Genomic DNA, 18,909 nt, shown 5'->3' on the forward strand with positions numbered 1-18,909 from the left:
CACACTTACCTCAGAGCAATTGTTCCAGGCTGTCTGCAGGCTCAGGTAGATGACATTGCATCAGTTAGACTTGGGGCACGTTTTGAAGCTGTCTGCACAGCCGTAAGAATTATAGGCTTAACTCCTTTTTTTTTAATGAATGCTCAGACGGTGGAACATGAAGAGCAACCCCCTCCCCCACTCCCCCATCCACATTCTTCACTCGAGTTCAAAACTTTAAAACAATAAATAAATAAAATGAACAGCGCAGGATCTCAGAGCAGTGAGGTCAGCCCCAAACCCAAGCAGCAGCCTGGTGTGTTTTCTTTCCTCCATGCTTCAAACATCCAATCTACCCCTCATCCTGATTGCTTAAGCCTCCAGCTACCCCTGAAGACGAGCCAGGCTCTTCCAAAGATTCTCCCCATCTCCCCTCCCAGTCAGTGCCCCTTTCTGCCATCTCTAGCTGCCAACGCCAGCACCAGATAGTGTAGGAACGGTTCACCGCCGACCACACGGATGGGGCCCTTTGTGTCGCTCCATTTCAACCTGGAAGTATTTTAATCATCGTTACCTTGTGTGGATTTGACCGGCCCGTGGCACCACAGTGTGGCGAAAGGAGCCGACAGTCTCCCCTGAAGGAACATGGGGGAGTGGATGTCCCCCCTAATATTAACTGAGAATTAATTACACACACAATGAGGGATAAAACATAGCCCAGAGGTGCAGAGCAGTGAAATTAACGAATGGAATATGCTCACCCAGAGCAGAATTTACCAGGGCACTGGCATGGTTCCTGCGTATTGAAATCCCGGTGCAGGCAGCGGGCCTCTCAACCAGACCCATCCCCTTCTGCCTAAATGTGGCTCCCGTCCTGTGACTAGATGGTCTGGTGGTCCCCCTGCAGCCCTGCTGCTCTCTGACTTGTTAATTATTGATCGCAGAAACGCTGGGTCATTGCTCTGAGACTTGTTTATGCTGGAGGAATTGATCCATGGTCATTTAAAGCTTCCCCTTTTTTCCCACTGGAATCCCCTGGTCTGGGGGATTCTCCAATAGCCACACCAGGATGGGAGGGACGGAGCCTGCATGTTGGAACAATGGGTAAAAGAGACCATGTGCCAAATGACAGGTGAAAGAGGAGCAAGCCAAATCATCAGGCCTTCATTGCGTCCCTCACTGCAGGAATAGCCTTATCACCTGCCATACGCAGTCCTGTAGCTTCAACACGGAGCGCGAGCCAGGAGCCAAGGAGACGAGCCATTCTGGTTCCCATGGGCCCGTCTGAGAGGTAGTTCAGGCCCTGGCTCAGGGCACCAGCAATCTGGCTTGCCATATCAATCTGAGCAAGGGACTTTGATGTCAATGACGTGACACTGATTTATGCCATCAGAAAATCTGGCCCTTAGTTTTCTTCATGCTTCAGTTTCCCAGTCAAAGGGAGCTAATAAGCCTCCCTTGGTCTGTCTTGTCCATTTAGATGAAAGCTTTTTGGGGCAGGGACTGTTTCATACCATACTTATATAAAGGACCTAGCACAATGGCCCTTGCTCTTGGTTGGGGCTTCTAGGCGCTACTGTAATTCACACAATAATCCTCCTCGTGGCCTAAGGCAATTCTAGCAATGGTTTAGCAGCGTACTAGTGAGTGGCAGCTCTGTCTTTGGAATGAGCTATTTAAATGCACCACAATCTAATTCCCCCTGTGGGAGAGAGCACTTGTCTCTGCAACAGGAGCAGGGGGTTGTGTGGTTTGTTTTTTCACTGCTGACACTCCAGTCTTCTCACCAAAACCGAATGTATTTCCAGTGTTTTGGGATCTGATCTCTGCTGTGTGTGGGCTCTCCTCTGACATCTTTTCAGATCAATGCTGGACATTTTTGGAGGTCCCTATCACAGGCCTGGTGAGGTCTTGCCAGAGGCCAGGGCTGCAGAGGCTCTGGAAGAGACCAGGGAACCAGGACTGAGAGGAAGGTCTCCTGTATCAGGGCTGGGGTGTATTGTGTGTTAATGGAGACATCTTGGACTGCGAGTGGCTTTGTGTGTGTGAGATCACACTGACTAGACCAAGGAAGGGACCTGAGGCCTGGTCCAGACTAGTTTATAGATTCATAGATACTAAGGTCAGAAGGGACCATTCTGATCATCTAGTCCGACCTCCTGCACAACACAGGCCACAGAATCTCACCCACCCGCTCCTACGAAAAACCTCACCTATGTCTGAGCTATTGAAGTCCTCAAATCGTGGTTTAAAGACTTCAAGGAGCAGAGAATCCTCCCTCAAGTGACTCGTGCCCCATGCTACAGAGGAAGGTGAAAAACCTCCAGGGCCTCTCCAATCTGCCCTGGAGGAAAATTCCTTCCCGACCCCAAATATGGCGATCGGCTAAACCCTGAGCATATGGGCAAGATTCACCAGCCAAATACTACAGAAAATTCTTTCCTGGGTAATTCAGATCCCATCCATCTAATATCCCATCTCAGGGGATTAGTCCTATTTACCCTGAATATTTAAAGATCAATTAATTACCAAAATCCCATTATCCCATCATACCATCTCCTCCATAAACTTATCGAGTAGAATCTTAAAGTCAGATAGATCTTTTGCCCCCACTGCTTCCCTTGGAAGGCTATTCCAAAACTTCACTCCTCTGATGGTTAGAAACCTTCATCTAATTTCAAGTCTAAACTTCCTGGTGGCCAGTTTATACCCATTTGTTCTTGTGTCCGCATTGGTGCTGAGCTGAAATAATTCCTCTCCCTCTCCTGTATTTATCCCTCTGATATATTTATAGAGAGCAATCATATCTCCCCTCAACCTTCTTTTAGTTAGGCTAAACAAGCCAAGCTCCTTAAGTCTCCTTTCATAAGACAAGTTTTCCATTCCTCGGATCATCCTAGTTGCCCTTCTCTGTACCTGCTCCAGTTTGAATTCATCCTTTTTAAACATGGGAGACCAGAACTGCACACAGTATTCTAGGTGAGGTCTCACCAGTGCCTTGTATAACGGTACTAAAACCTCCTTATCCCTACTGGAAATGCCTCTCCTGATGCATCCCAAAACCGCATTAGCTTTTTTCACAGCCATATCACATTGGCAGCATTCAAATGTGAGTTAAACTGGTGAAAATCTCTAATGCAGCCACTCTTACACTGCGTTAACCTTCGCTCCTATTGACTTAACATGTGTTGGAAGCTACCTTGCTGCGCCCATCTAGATGAGAGTTAAACCGGTTTAAGAGTGCCTCCATTAGAGGTTTGGACCAGTTTAACTAGATCAATTTTAGCCAAATTGGTGTCGTTTTCTAGCACAGAGTGGCCAAAGCCAGGGGCTGGCAGCGTACAGGGGAGTAATGAAGCAGGGCTGTGAATAATGTGTTCCAGACATCTAATTCTCTCAAAAAGAAAAGGAGTACTTGTGGCACCTTAGAGACTAACAAATTTATTTGAGCATAAGCTTTCGTGAGCTACAGCTCACTTCACAAAAGCTTATGCTCAAATAAATTTGTTAGTCTCTAAGGTGCCACAAGTACTCCTTTTCTTTTTGCGAATACAGACTAACATGGCTGCTACTCTGAAACTAGTTCTCTCAACTTGTTCTGTGCTCTCCCCATCTGATTTGAGTGTTTCAGAGGAATATGAGTGCCCCCCCCACTCCCCGCAGTTGCCCAACTGGGGCACTCAGCTGGCCCTGTCATGCCAGCAGCATTATAGCATTGATAAGGCCACTGCTGATAATCATGACTGTGTCATTTCATCTCTCACCAATGCCTAGCAGAGCACTGCCCTCTCTGTCTCCCATAACCGTGTTGCTGTCTGCACATCCCCCTCTTCTCTGTCTATACTCAGACACAGACTTGCTTTGGCTTCCGCTGCAAACTACAGCTACCTTTAACAGCATTCCCCTGCTTTAGTTCACTTTGGAAAATAATTGTGTTTGCCATAGTGGCTCCAGCTAGTCAATTATGTCACAGACTGGGACAGAAAAAACCTTGCATTTGCTTCTGAGCCTAATAGACAGGCCTGGATCATTACCGCAGCATCCTGAACATAGCAGAATCAATTTATTATTGAGCTCATAACATGAAAAGAGCGTGATCACTTAAATGAGTTCTCTGGAAATATCTTCTTTTAGGGATGGATTCTGATCTCAGTCATCTGTCTGGAGCAGCCATGTTGATCCATCGTTGTAGGGTTACTCTGAATTTACACCAATGCACATGAGGCAGGAATCTGGCCCTTTGTTTGGACATGAAGTCCAAGCCAAATAAAAGTGGGGTGAAAGAGCTAAACATCCAGCCCCTTTGCCCTGAAATGTAATAAACGAACACATGGCCTGTCGCTGTTTTCCATGCCAGGAGAAAGGGAAACTCATGTTCATTTCAATCAGAGTGTTGTTAAAGGCTCAGGGCAGGTTCCTAGCCCAGCTACAGGAAGTGTGGGTGTCAATTTTAATCCTCCCCTCACAATCAGGATCAGGGACCAGGTTTTGTTGTTTCTTTTTGTGGCTTGCTGGTTAGAATCAGGCACAGCCCAGAGATCGGGGGTTGAGACCGCCAACACACTCCATCTCTCTGCTGATGCTCCCGATCCGCAGCACACCCTGCCATTGTAGTCTTGGGGTCTCCCCCTCCTATCTACGCTACTTCCAGTGCTCCTCAATCCCCGCTCACTGTCCCCCTTCCAGCCCTGTCCTGGGCTCCCCACCCCCAGCTGTGTCATTGCCCCTCATTCCTGACCAGCCAAGCACTGTGCTGTTACTCTCGAAGCTTTGGAAGTGAAAGGCTTGTGTGGAAACTTCATGCCTCATTTGTATTGCAATAACACCTTTGGATCCCAGCCACAATCAGGGGGCTCTCCAGACAGTTAGGCCTTACCTACATGAGAAAACGGTTCAGGTTTAAGGGCTGGTCTACACTGGGAACTTACCTGAGTTCACTTAAATCGTTAAGGAAGTGGCATAACCAAAAGGGCAAAGGGGAGAAAGTCCCCAGCAGGGTCTGCACTTAGCTGGGTTGGTTTCTGGACTGATTGGGTTAAACGGATGCTCCCAATGCTGTGAAACAAACCCCCAGCCTCCATCCTTTCCTCTGTGCTTGCAGAGGTGGCATTGTGTCTGCATCCATCTACTTCTCCCTCTTACACTGCCCTGTTTCCCCGCGTAGCTCTTTCCACGCAGCCCAGGGAGCGCAGATGGCACCGCGTTCTGTGCACCGAACCAGATGAAGGCACAGCGGCTATTGGTGAATTAGGTTCCCAAGGACTGGGGGGTCCCTGACTACTGGGCTGTTGATACCTGCTTTCCCGCTTCCCCCACCAGCTGCTGCCCTGACTCTGGATTGCAGAGCTCTTCTGAAGGAGCCCCAGCGAGCTCCTAAGCAGTCATGCACCTTCAGCCTCTGCCTGAAATCAGCAACTTCTGCTCACCAGCCAGCCCTGTGAGAGCACTCTTCCCCGCCAGCCCCCTGGCCCTCATGCGGCTTTTTGCCTGTGCTGAACTCGTCTCTAAGGTGCCACAAGTACTCCTTTTCTTTTTGCGAATACAGACTAACACGGCTGCTACTCTGACACCAGGTATGCGCAGCTGGGCTGGCTGTGTTTCTTGTCTTAGCACATCAGTGACTGCTGCATAATAACCACGTTCTGCCTTGAGCTTTGGGGAATATAAACAAGGCTCACTGATGGTCCCCGAGGATTCAGTTAGCTTGGGAAAAGATGCCCGTCTCCTCCTCAAGGGCCTGGTTCTGTGCACATGGTACTCGGGCAAAACTCCCATTGATGCCGGGGAGGAATGAGAAATGCAGGGCTGCGCCCCCAAACAGGCCTGTGATGTGTTGCAACGGCATCGCCGGCTCCCCAGTTAACAGGGGGTCAACCTTAACCCTCAGCTGCCCCCTTCCCTTTGCACAAGCACTGCAGTGTGTTTGTGTGGGGGGCAGGGGGGGGCTGTACTTTGACTGTTTGGGAGCTGGGGAGGAAGGTTGAGAGCCCAACTGGGTTGTAGGAGGGGACTGGACGGGGAGTCAGGGGGTCTGTCTCCTTCGTGTCCTTGGAGGCTGTGGGGGAGATCTCGCTGACTCAGCTGTATTTCCCAGTGGCGTTACCCCTCCAGCTCACAGCAAAGGTTGGGGGGGTGAGGGTGTTTCTAGCAGGGGCTGTGTCCTATTTTTCTGGCCCGGGATAGCAGGAGGTGCAGGCTATAATCACTGGCTCCCTGGGACTAATGCATGAGCTCCCCAATGGGGCTGGAATGGCAGCCACTGGAGTTGGTAGGTACTGACTGGTGCCAGGGTATGTGTGGGGAGATCAGGGTCTTCCCAGAAGGCCACAGGACCCATCTCAACCCCCCTATGAGAGGCCTTTGCACGGTCTCCCCCTAGCACTGGTGGAGGAAGCTGATCATGGGTCTCTTGCCCCTCGCTGCTCCGGGGGGCATCACTTGCTAATCCTTTGCCCGCTGCGCTCCCCAGGCCGAGTGTACGGTTGGCTGCAGCTAGAAACAGCGGGGCACCAGGACGTGCCATGCTCGGTGCTCCCTGCCAGCGGGTGTGTTTATTTTATCCATTAAATAGCACAGGGCAAAAAAACCCCAGAGTTCAAAAGGCCTCTCTACTCCTGCTCCCTTGTCTCTCCTGCATCTCTGCTGGTGGGGTGATAGCCTTCTCCGGACCGGGCTTGCTGGCCGACATCTCGTTCCTCCCTTACAAATGCCTCTCAATTTCTCCCTCTGCTCTCATTTGACTCTGTAATTCGACTATTGATCTCTGCCAGATGCTGCACAAATTAGGCATGAGTCATAATACTAGAGCGATGGCTCTATCAAATCTTTAGCAGCCAGCTCCTGGAATCTGGTCTCTCCTCTGATCTCATTCCCTGCTCAAACCTAGTGCTCGCTCCTCTGTTCAGCTCGGACAAGACGGGATGTGCTGCTTTGCTATCGGCGTCCCTTTCCAGCTCCCAGCCCCCCAGGCCGGCGTGGCCTGTCCACTCCCTGTTCTCTAGTGCGCCGGAGTCGCGTCCAGATTCATCCCTATGCTGGTACGGATCCTGACTGGATCTATGCACCACTTCTACCCACCTGGGGCTGGCTCGGGTGAGAGCAGCCCTGGTATTCCCGCTGGGCCAGAGTAACCCTACAAAAGAGCCAGGGCTTAAGTTCACCCCAGCCATGCCTGCTGTGCCAAGGGGAAAGCTGCGTTTTTCAGGGAGGCTGCCAGCAGCCAGGCACCTCCACCGCTGCTTTGCAGGCCCGTCTCACCAGCTGTGCTGTCACCACAAAGGGTCATTGTCCCCAGCCTTTTGCTGACAACAGTGCAAAGTAACAGGTTATCCCAGGATCCCCCTGTGCTCAGAGCATGCTGTTCACTTATTGCCTGTGCATGGTTACCACCCCTGCCAGGGGGAGGGGAGGGGTGGCTGACCCTCTCCTGCTTTGCGGGCTGGCAGTTGGACAGTGCTGAAACCCGCATGCCTGATTGCTTGTTTGCCACCAGTTAACAGGGAAGGGAGAACGCAGAGAGCAGTGTGAGGCCCCAAGAAGCACCAGTGGACGAGTGGCATAGGGGTTTATGTGGTTTGTGCCAGCTGACTGTCAGCAAACTCCACCCACAACTTTGCATGTCTCTAATCCCTTCCATCTGAGGATCTCAAAGCACCACACACCCCGGAGGAGTAGGTGAGTCTCTTTGGAAGGTGGAGTGCAAGTGACTTACCTAAGGTCCCACAAGAGTAAGTGTCAGAACGGGTAGGAGAACCCTTATCTGCTGACTTCCAGGGCCAACCTTAGCTACAAAACCACCCTTCTTTACAGCGGGCCAGGGGGCTTAACTGAGTGGTGCTGTGAATTGCCTGGCAGGAGGCTTGAGTATGATGTCATCGCCCCTTTTGAGGGCACCAGGAGTCAGAGGGAGAGGGCTGCCCAGAGGGAGGGGGCACTTGGAGGGGAGAGAGCAGCTGGCACCCTCATCAGTGACTGTTAGAGGGCTGATTTGCCCTTTATAGGAAGCCAATAACTAAAGGGTTAAAAGAGTTCTGGCGAGGAGCACCTGGCTGCAGTAGCTGCATGTGTCCCCTGCATTCCCACTGGCTACCAGTGCCTAGGGTTAGCCATCTGGAGTGGGTGAAGGGAGGCAGGTGGGTGACATAGGGGTGGGTGAGTGGAGCAGACACTAGGAAGTTGCCTTTGCATCTTACAGATAGTTAAGAAGGTTTGGGGAGAAAAAATACCCCAAGGACCTTTGTACAGTCAGAAAATCCCAGCAGCACAAAGGGACGGATTCTAGTCTTGTTTTCACTGGTGTCAATCCAGAGTGACTCCATTTTATTTAAGGGGCTGGATGCATCACATAGTTATTGACGTAAATCCAACAAGATTCCATTGTAGTTAATGGGCTAGAGTCTTCTCTCAGTTACTGGTATAATGCTGGAGTGACTCCATTGTAATCCAGTTACTCTGGCTTTACCCCGGATCAGGGAGACCCCGTTCTGGCTTAGGCACCCCACATCTGGAGCCCATGACAACTCCAGAGGCAGAATGAAGGTTTGACTCCGACTCCTCCATGTCTGTTGCATGAGTAAGGTTAGCATTGCTGACCTGAGCGCTGAACTCTGCTGGGCCCCCCCAGGCATGGCATCACAATTCAGTGCCTGTCTCCATGATAGATCAGGGAGGAAGAACTGGGCCAGACCAGCTATTCCTGACCCCCCAGGCAGGCACTGAGGGAGTAGGGAGGTCAGGCCTTGTTATCTCGGCAGCCATCTCCTCTCTCAGCTGGTACCTTGCTCACATCTGGCTCGTTAGAAGAGCTAATGAAGGGTGCAGGCAATTATAGGGGGAAAATTGATTAAAAGATAAATCATGGAGCCTTCAAATCGCTTTGGTCGGAGTCACTCCTCATTGGCACCAATGTCAATCAGGAGCAGAACTGGTTCTGTACAAGGAGGCCGGTTTTCTCCCCAGCCCACCCCCCCATGCTGATCTGGGTTACTAGCATCAGAAAGTCTCCGTCCTGAAACCTGCTGGCATAGAGTTTAACTAGGGAATCCCCGCTCCAGCTTGCTGGGTACAACCAGTGGGCAATGTGGTGAAGACAGAGGGAGTCTCGCCCGCTTTGGTTGCCCTTGTGTGATGTGGTGTCACATTGGCTTGTGACGGGGGTGCAGCAAGGGGCCGAAAGATGAAATGGATGGGGGATGAGTTCTTGTCTCCCGAAAACTCATAGCCAGCCATGCATGCGTGTGTGCATATGCTCGTGGCCCCTATATCTGCCAGGAAGGAGCACCTGCAGTCACACACAATAAATAAAATGGGGCATTCATATGATCTCTATTTCAGTAACACCTGGGAGCTCCACGCCTAGACCACAGTCCCATTGCGTGAGGTGCTGTACAAACCCAGCCCTAACGAGCTAACGGAGTTCATGCCCTGGGGAGCTCTGCGAACCCCAGTGCAAGTGCTGGAGGTTGGAAGACCTGTCAGAAGAAAGATTGATGCAGATGGCTGCTGTGAATATTGGGCCCTGGGATATTGGGGTATTATGTGGCTGCCTGTTCCCCTGGAAGGGAGCTCTTGGGCCGGTCTCCAGTCTGGTGGGGATGGGGGGTGTGCCTGAAGCCAGAGGACGCTAACAGGGTCACCCCAGTGAATGAGGTTACCTGCCCCTTGGGAAGCCCCTCGACGCCTCTGTCTTTGAGGGGTACTCAGATCTGTCACTACAGCCATCCAAGAGGCTGTGGTGTAAAGTGAGTGGAACCCCTCCCCTTCGCCTGCCTGTCGGTCAGCAACACTTTGAGGTGTCCCGTGTGCTCCTCTTTGAGGAACCAGGCATTTGGAGAGGTGGAAGGATTCGCCCGCTCACCCCCAGCAGTGGAAAATCAGCGAGTGCGATGTCTGGGCACCTTCCAGCTAGGAAAAGCTGAGCTCCGCTCTTCCCAGTGCGGCCAGCAGGTGGCAACTCTATGAGCTCACCCCAGCCTGGTTTGAACCCGGGCTGAGGGTCAGCGAGGGGCCTGGAGAATGACCCTGGAGAATGACCCCTGAGCCTGCATGGAGCACCTCAGGAACACAGCTGGCAGACACCACCACCACTGGGGGCTAATTAACAGCTTCATCAGTTCATAGAGCAGCGAGAAATGGCTCTTGCGGCCATGGTTGAGGCTCCACAGTGCCACTCGAATGCCCTGCTGCTCGGTCGCAGGGCAAAGTCCTCTCCCGTGGAGGGCTGCTTGTCCATTCTGCCGGTCCGGGCAGCACAGCGTTTAGGGCCATCCTGGAGGACAGATTCATTAATGACTATTAGCCAAGATGGGAAGGAACGTAGGATTCTGTACCCAAAATAAAGGATGGTGGCGAGGCTCTCTTGCTTAACGCTGTTCTGACATACATGTATGTGTGTGTCTGCAATAGATACACGGACACACTAGAAATGCAGGGGGTCCCTGGACACCTGCAGTATCATGCGACGGGGTTGGGTAGCTGTTGATCAAATGCCGGACAAGGCTGTCTGGGAAAGACTTGAACATTGGGAACTAGATTGTGGTTTTCCAGGCAGGCAGGCTGAGCAGATCTCACTCACTCGGTCGCTGCTGAGCTCCCAGCCCTGACCCCCTCCACCGTGCTGGCTACAAAAGAATCATTATCAGGCTGGATTTTAGGCTTGAGCTTTAGACAGGGAGGCAGAAGACATGCCAGAGGCGAATGCCTGAGATGAAAGGAAAGACGAGTCAAAGGAAGCAAGGAGTAAAGAGGAAAAGATGGGGAGACAGAGGGAGAGAGACGGAAGGAGCAGGAGAGAGATAGAGAAATGTATGAACAGAGGAGAAAAGGAGCAGAAGAGAGATAATGTTCCCACCATTAATTTTAACAACCATTATCATTTCCCTGACACCGCTGCTTATTTGCCTCCTTCACACTTTCCCAGTTGTTTGCTTCCTTCCTTGGGTCTCATCCATTCATGGTCACAACATCTGAATTCTTCTTTATGTCTGACAGTTTCCTTTCCAACACCGAACAGACTGTGTGGTGCCCATCTTGAATTCCTTCTCTGTCTTGAATTCAGGTGTGGGTTATTTAAAAACAAACAAGCCATCCATTGGAACTGGGACCGGGTATCCTGAATACAGTCAGATTGGAGAGCAGCCCTCTGTGGTATTTGCACATGGAGGTCTGATGGTGCCAGGCATTCAGAAGAGCTCAGCACATTGGGTTCTCTTTCGCAAACCTGGGCAGGAGAATCACAATGGGGGCTGCTGGGGGCTGAGCCCTGGAAGACCTGACCCAGGGGGAGCGGTGCCTTATGCTAATAATTCACTGTGGGCAGGAAAACATACTGAACATAAATATAATCCCTGTAAACTTTTTGGGGCAGGGAGCTGGCTGCCTTTTATGTTTGCCCAGCATCCACATTGTGAGGGCCACTGGAAATACATATTTATTATTATTTATGACTATCAGATGGAAAGAAAGAAAGAAAGATTAGTATTGCAAAAGGACAGGAAAAATCAGCACCATTCAGTTAACCAGCAGTAGCTATTTACTTGTAACTGGAACAACCAGGAAGGAAAAAGAAATATTTTCTTTCTGTTTCCTGCTTCTAGATGGTAGATAATTTCCCAGCCAGTAGAGTGTATTTTTCCCCACACACCCCTCTATGGCCTGGAGACTGGAAAACGCTCCATATTGGTGAATCAACCCCTGCACTTTTATGCATCCTGCACCACCCAATCACTCCCAGATACCTGGGCACCCACCTACTCGCCAGCACCCACTCACCTTTCCCATCCCCTCAACACACCCTCCCTCCCATCTGCAGCCACCCCTGTTGGGTGTATAGGCCATACATTGAGGATTATGGTTATGTGCCCAGAAATTAGGGTGATTTGCACAGGTGGAACTCTGCAGAACGTGGCAGCTATGTCGACATATTACCACAGGGCAAATACAATAACGATTGGCACAGGGTGCTGCTTACTCCGGATCAGACCAGTGGGGTTGTAACTAGGCTGATCACTTGTCCCTTATTCTAAAGGATGTCTTTTCCTGGGTGCAAGCCAATCGAGGATGCACTTTGTCCCTTATTGAATCTACTTCCCTGCAAAGGATCAGCCAGCACAGTGCAAACGGAGGACTTTGCACACGGATTCCGGCCCCTTTCTTTCCTCCAACCCAGTCCAGAGGTTGCACTGCCACAACAGCCGAGGGAAGCGGGAAGAGGCGATGCAGCCCGGCCGGCCAGGAAAGCAATGCGTTTTGCTAGAGAGGGAGGAGGAGCGAAAAGGCTGACTCGGCAAAGCAGCCAGCGCGAGAAGCGCCCGCCTGCTTCACTTTCCCAGCCCCGCGCGGGGCGAACCGTAGAATCGATGCCTCCTCTCGCCTCCCTCCTGATTGGGCGCTGCAGCAGAAGTGGGCGGGCCCCGCGGGGGTGGCGGCGAGACACGTGGGCGGGGGGGAGCCGGAAGCGGCCGCAGGAGCACGAGCAGGCGCTGGAGCTGGAGCAGCTGCAGGGCTGCAGCTGGAGGCGGTGGCGGGGGGTCCCTGCAGTGCATGCAGTGAGTTGGTGTTTCCCACCTTTCCAGGGGCAGCCGAAGGGCCTGCTGCAGACCAGAGTAACAAGTGCCCCACTGGCCCCGCATGGTCTGTTTAGGAACCCCAAATATCCAGCAAACCAAGTAACCCAGGGGCTCTGAGTGGGGTGTTTCTGGGAGAAAAGCCCTTCACGCGGGTGTGGCAGCAGGGCTGGCAGGGTTTAAACTTGCTAGCCCCTAGCTGGCGGGGCGTATAAAGGAGCCCTCCTGAGTGTGCAAAAAAGTGATCACGCCCAGGGGCCCCTAGGAGCAGGCTGCAGTCTTCCAAGGTAGCTCATTCATTCACTTCCTGGCTGTGTGAGGTTGCCTGCGCGGGCAGGCTGGGTCAGTTTCCTCTCCGGTGCCCCGGCTCTGATTTGCAGGAGAGCTGGACGCGCAATAGGAGCAGCTTAGCAATGATGTCCGAGGTGCTCATGGTCCCAGGGAGAGTGAAAGTCTTGGAGTAGCAAGTCCTGGCCTGTTATAAACTAGCCTCGTGGGGTGCAGTTAGTGACCTTCTGCTTAAGAGGGAGATTGTCTTGTGTGCGGGAGTGAATGAAATTGTAAGACTTGAGTGTATCAGGGCCCTGCCCTGTTTTGTTTTCGCAGCAGGACTTGGAAGAAGAAAAGGGACCTTTAAAAGACGGTGTCTGACGCTGTGAGCCATGCATACACATGTGGGTCGGTTTGGGCAAAGAGAGAGATTTGAAGTCTTTAGGGTGGATTGTAGAGCTGGGTTTGGCGCTGAGCTTTTGTGGTGAAGTAGGGAGTGAAAGTTGGAGCAGCAGCATTTTTGTTAACCTTTAACTTTAAGTTCAGCAGGTAGAAAGAATCTGCACAGATCTCTAAAGAGAGAGTGCAGAGATGTGGTAATACGTGTACTTTTGTTTTTTTTTAAAGTCATGGTTGGCAGAGAGAAATATCTCTGGAAATGTCTCCTTGGGGGGGTATGATACAACTACTTCACATTATCTGGGCATTCCTCAGATGAAATAATAAAACATCTGTGTTCCTTTCCTTACATGATTGGTTGCTCCTGAATAATAATATTTCAGAAGTATCCAAGTACCCTATCTGTTGCTGGCTTAGCTCTCCTTTTCCTGCACAACATAAGTGTCTGCAAACTATTAGTGCAATGAAAATAGTGCTGTGAGTGCACTAATATTCAAAATACTAACGTGGGGTAAAACTGTTTTTGGCAAAAGTAGGTGGAAAGTGGTGTGCGTGCTTTGGAGTGGCATAAGCAGACACTTCTCTGGTGCAGTCCAAGTGTAATGGAAAAGAGCGAATGCATTCTTTTGCTCAGGGTGAGGAGGGTGTGCAGACTGAATTGCATTTCGCTTCTCATTTTTGAGGGGTGAATGGAAAAAGGGCTAAAGAGGGAAATGGGAAGACCAAAGGTGGATGTAGGAAACTGCTTGTGGTGGTTGGATTGAAATGGTACTTGCTTTTCACTTGTTTATTGAAACTTTCTAAAATATCAACATTGCTGGGAATGTAACGCTTGGTTTTTCTTTTTAAATCACTCCACACCTTGACAAACCTTTGTGGGCCTTGATTCTGCTCTTGGATTGGATCACCATCACAGTCTGTGAGGAGCTATATGGGCTTGAGTCTGCCAATGGCAGGATTTCAACCCCCCAAACACTGACATTCTGCTAGCCTACCTGAATCAGAAAAGGTTCATACACAACAGTGAAATGGACCAGAGTAGGTTCATTGTTGGTGCGGAGTGAAATGCAGGCAAGCTTTCTGGGTACTCGATGTAAATGTCAACTGTCATTAATAATAGAAGGGCTTGTTTCTTTTCAGAAGTGCTGAGGACCTACAGCTCTGTAGAGAGCAACAACCCTAAGGTGCTGCTGTTGATAACAGGGAAGAGATGTCTTGTCCTCTGTAATGCCTGAATTTTATGTTGCTGCTGTCTCTCTCCTAATGCACCAAATCTCTTTTAGGCCAGTAAAACCTGAGTGTGTTCAGCATGATCCAAAACTGCAGTCCGGTGGTCCAGGCGCTGCTCGGGACTTTATTTACCTGGGGGCTGACAGCTGCTGGCTCTGCGCTAGTCTTTGTATTTTCCAGTGGCCAGGTGGGTGTTGCCGTTCAGTTCTGAAAACACATTCCTCCTTCCAGACAAGATTTCTGTGTGATCAGTACAAAATAATTAGGCCCTGATTCTGCCTGTATGGCTCTGACTTCTGGATGGGAAGAGGGGAGTCTTAATTTGCATTTTATGATGTTGGAGGGAGTCTCCCTCCAACCCCTGCTCCCTTGTAAATCCAGCTCTCAGATGCGTACCTACGCATTTATGCCCCACAAGCAAATATCTTTTGCATTTATTTTCCTCTGTGGGGCGGAGGGAGGAAGGATGGGGGGAGGGGAAGGAGGAAGATTGGCGTTGGATTACAACTGTAAAGCCATTGAATGTGGTTCTTCTCAGGAAATGGGATGTGGAAAGACAGTTTCTTCCTCAACAGGTCTCCCTCCCTGTGTATGCACAAGCAGGAGAGCACAGTCTTAATGACAAAAGGTAGCTCATACTCCTGCTGGCCCTCTGGAGCCAGTGCAGCTGTGAGAGAGGGAGCTAGATTCTGTTCTGACTCATGAATCAGCAGTGATATTGTTGACCAAGTTCCAGCTGCTTGGCAAAGTTTTGTTGCTGGGTGTAACTGAGTGGCCTACATTGCTGGCAGTGGCGCATGAGAAGGAAAGAACCTGCTTCGTTCTCTGATACGAGGTGTTTTCAGTCAGGGAGTCTCGACTCTGGAATAGCCCAGATCTGTTCACCATCACAGCATCCTGCAAGGACAGGCTCCTTTCTCAAGCTTTTGGGAGCAAGGGGTGAGCAGGTGGCTGAGATCTGCCGCTGGAGTGGATTCTTCTCTGCTGCCTTTACATCTGTGATGTGCGGTGACTTTATTCAGAGCTTGGGTCAGTTCCGGACTCTGGGGTTGAACTAGCTGAGACTCTGCTCTGGCCCTTTGTCTCCTGAGCCGCCACCTGGAAAGCTGCAGGTCTGTGTCAGTGTTTCCTTCGGCTTTCATCCTGCTTTCCCAACCTATTTCTTATTGAAGCTCTTCTTGGATGACTTATTCAGGAGCCTGGTTTTGAAGGGAGAGTCCCTTAGCGGTAGTATAGTAATTTTTTCCCCTTGAGGAAGGGAGAATCACGCTGTGAGTGATCTAGGTAGTGGGCAACCCTGAATAATTGACAGGCTCTGCAGTCAGTTGACCGATACTCTGGTTTCAGTATTTGTTGGATACAAACCAAACTTGAGAGAAAACTGAAGAACTGCAGACAAGACGCTCACCTGGCAGAGGCAAAGCGCAGCCTGAACTTTAAGTCCGTTCTTAGGTCCCCCTTTATATAGCAGTGCACTACCTAGGAATGTGCTAAAGACTCATTGAAGTCAAAATGGGACTTAAGCATATGCTTAAAATTAACCCTGAGAAGTTAGGCACATGCTTGAGAGGAAGGATCACCTAGTGGTTAGGGTGCCAGCCTGGGGCTCGGGACCCTACCAGAGACCCTGTGACACTGGGAAAATCACTTGGTGGCTCCGTGCCTCAGTTTCCCGTTTGTAAAGTGGGGATCGTTGCACTATTTCCCAGGGATGTCATGTACATTAAAGATTGGGCAGCACTCAAATACTGCAGTAATGGGGAGCATGTGAGGATCTTAGAATCAGGGCCAGAGCTGCGAACTCCCCTCAGCGCTGCTCTCATGCTGTAAGCTGTTGCACTTTGCTTCTTTTAGCAGCTGGAAAATTAAATGCTCTGTTTTAATTTTCAGAGGCGAATCCTAGATGGAAGCCTGGGCTTTGCTGCTGGGGTAAGTACAGCACGCATTGGGGCATCCTCATTCTGCTTGTCATCTGCTGCACGTACTCTCCTAAACCACCCCCATGCTTCATCTGGCTGTGTCATCATATGGATGTTTTTGGTGTGTGTCCAAGATCTAATTAGGGCTACGTGAGGCTGGGGAGGAATCTGGTAAAGCAGCGGTTCCAAACTTTTGCAACCTGAGGGCCCCTATTTTGATGTAAAAGCTTTTGTGGACCCCCAAACTCCCCACTCAGCCACAGGCCCCACCCTACCCCACCTCTTCTGCCCCCGTTTTACCTCTGCCCCTCCTCTTCTCCACCTCTTTCCATCCCCTCCCACAAGCGCACCGTGTCCCTGCTCCTCTCCCTCCCTCTCAGCACCACCTGCACGCTGGGGAACCGAGGGTACTCCAGGGGGTCCACTGGCCTCAATGATCAGCTCCTCCCACTCCCTCCCAGTGCCTCCTGCACACTGGGGAACAGCTGTTCAGCGGCCTGGAGGAGGCTCTGGGAGGGAGGGGGAGAAGCAGGGACGGGGTGTGCTGAGGGGAGGGGGCCGAACCTTATCAGCAGGGACGGCGGTCCCGGACCAACTCCTTCCCCTCCATCCCAGCGCCTCCTGCACACTGTGGAACAGGTTTGAGAAAAGCTGTGGTACAGCATGGTTCAAGTCCTGTCCCATGCCAGTGCCTCCTAGGGGAGGTCAGAGGTGGTGCAGCGTGGGCAGATGCAAGTGTCTGTCTGGCACAAAGCAGGATTTTTCACCTGTGGTGGGTGTGGTCTTCACGTTCAGTGCTGCTTGTCTGGATTTTCTGAATTGTGCCCCTTACAGCTTCCTTCTCTGGATAGGAAAAGCAAAAGAACCCTGATCCTGCGGAGACTGATGCGTGTGACTAACTTGGTGTCTGAGTATCCCAGCGAGCTCAGGTGCTTGAAGTCCGCAGGGGGCAGTTGAGCCTTTACGTGATTCAGGCCTAAATCAACAGCCTCATGTAAACTGAATGCTTATTATGAGACCGTGTTCCTGCAAGGCACACGGGAATTCAGGGGATGTGTTGAAGAGCTGGCTTAAACTGCATCAGGGCAGGCTGGTGGAAAACCTCCAGAGAATTTGGGTGAACTTGTATTCTGAATTGGTAAATCACTGGCTTGTCTTCTGGGAGCTTGAATGTACATGAGCAGCTGAGCAACCAATGTAGAAATGGGTCTGGCTCTTGGTGCTTAGAGGAAACTGGCTGGCCATTTCCCACTTCCTTTGGAGCGTTGCTGTGTCTTAGCCAGGCTGAGGTGCTGCCCAGCTTGCAAGGTACATGCCCCTTTCTAGGAGGCATGTGGCAATGGTGAAAAGCCCGGGAGGAGCGCTTTGGCTCCTGGCCCTGATGTCTGGCATAGGAAAGGAGGTCAAGATGTTCTGTTGCAGTGCATTGTGGGTGTGAAAGTGTTACTTTTTCAAGTCTGGCTCTCTGGCCACCCAGCACTGCACTGTCTCTTGTTTAGTTCTCTCCCAGAATGCTTTGGGGTCCATGTTCCTAGCCAGTGGCATAATAGGGTGGCAGGTAGCTAGAGTTTTGGCCTTAATTCAGAACCTCTTGGCTTGTCCCTCTAAACCACGCCTCTGTATCATTGTTCTAATCAGGCAGGTGTGGGTGGATGACGGCTAAATGACTCTGCAAAACATACAGATCCTGGTTGATTGAGTGTGTATCCTGCATGTGTCAGCAACTCCTGGAGCACAGCAAATGCCCATCTGTGCTTGAGACAAACCGGAAGCCCATTCACCTGTCAGCAGTGGATTTCCGGCTTCTTTGTTTTTCTTGCAGCAGTTAATAACATTGCTAACAGCTAAAAACTACCCTAGAAAGCTCTGATTGCTGGCCCGGCCCTCTTGGTGGAGCGTGTTGCGCAAAAAAAGAAAACCGGCTCCAAATTGTCCATGTTTCCGGATGGCATTAGTGGGCCTGAATGGCCAAAGTGCCATACAGGACAGGGTTGGGTTTAATTTGCTACTTGCCTGTGCTGAGCCGTGCTGTACTGTTGGAATGAGGTTTCTGAACTGTGACTCGTTTACTGCTTGCCGGTGATCTGCAGCCAGCCAGTCCGTGGTCACCCCTCATTTCCCTCTGGTAAAGCATGCTGAGCACAGTTGTAAATCCACGAGGTGCTTTCCTGACGTTGCTGCTCCAGGTTGCTAGTTGCTGCAGTTGCCACAAAGTTTCTGTGGGACTGCAGAAGAGCAGCCGTCTGCCGGATTTCCCTTCGGTCTTAAAATGTGGCCAACTCTGCAGAAGTCTGAGAGCCGCAGTGCCAGGACATTAACCTCCTGAAAGGAGCGTTTCTGTGAAAGTGTAGCAGGGGTGGGGGAATTGCTGGGCCCCACTGGTCTGTTTAAGGGCTTTTAACAGAGATGATATCCTCACATCTCTCAGCACTCCTGCATCCTGATGAGCCGTTGGCTACAGCAGCGTCTCCTCCTCCGTGTATCTGCCTCTCCTCTCCAGGTGTCGCGCGTGGCCTCTTGTACCCTTCCGGGTTTGTTAACAGCTGCAT

The 18,909-nt window shown here is 51.1% G+C and overlaps 1 protein-coding gene across 10 annotated transcripts in view; it reads left to right on the forward strand.

Moving 5' to 3' along the window:
• Positions 1-283: 283 nt before the first annotated feature.
• SLC39A11 (solute carrier family 39 member 11) overlaps positions 284-18,909 on the forward strand; it is a 430,131-nt gene continuing 411,505 nt past the window's right edge. For 2 of the 10 annotated variants that reach the window (XM_038371445.2, XM_043497575.1), the window contains exons 1-3: positions 12,406-12,524; positions 14,495-14,628; positions 16,332-16,370. In XM_038371445.2, coding sequence (XP_038227373.1) covers positions 14,521-14,628; positions 16,332-16,370 — 147 coding nt within the window. In that variant the 5' untranslated portion in view covers positions 12,406-12,524; positions 14,495-14,520. Of the gene's footprint in view, positions 296-12,405; positions 12,525-12,970; positions 13,050-13,196; positions 13,409-13,435; positions 14,283-14,494; positions 14,629-16,331; positions 16,371-17,211; positions 17,478-18,909 lie in introns of those variants that run through there. The other 8 variants (XM_043497571.1, XM_043497567.1, XM_043497570.1 and 5 more) reach the window with 8 other exon arrangements.

This window comes from Dermochelys coriacea, chromosome 14 (genome assembly GCF_009764565.3).
Source record: "Dermochelys coriacea isolate rDerCor1 chromosome 14, rDerCor1.pri.v4, whole genome shotgun sequence".
Taxonomy (NCBI): Eukaryota; Metazoa; Chordata; order Testudines; family Dermochelyidae; genus Dermochelys; species Dermochelys coriacea.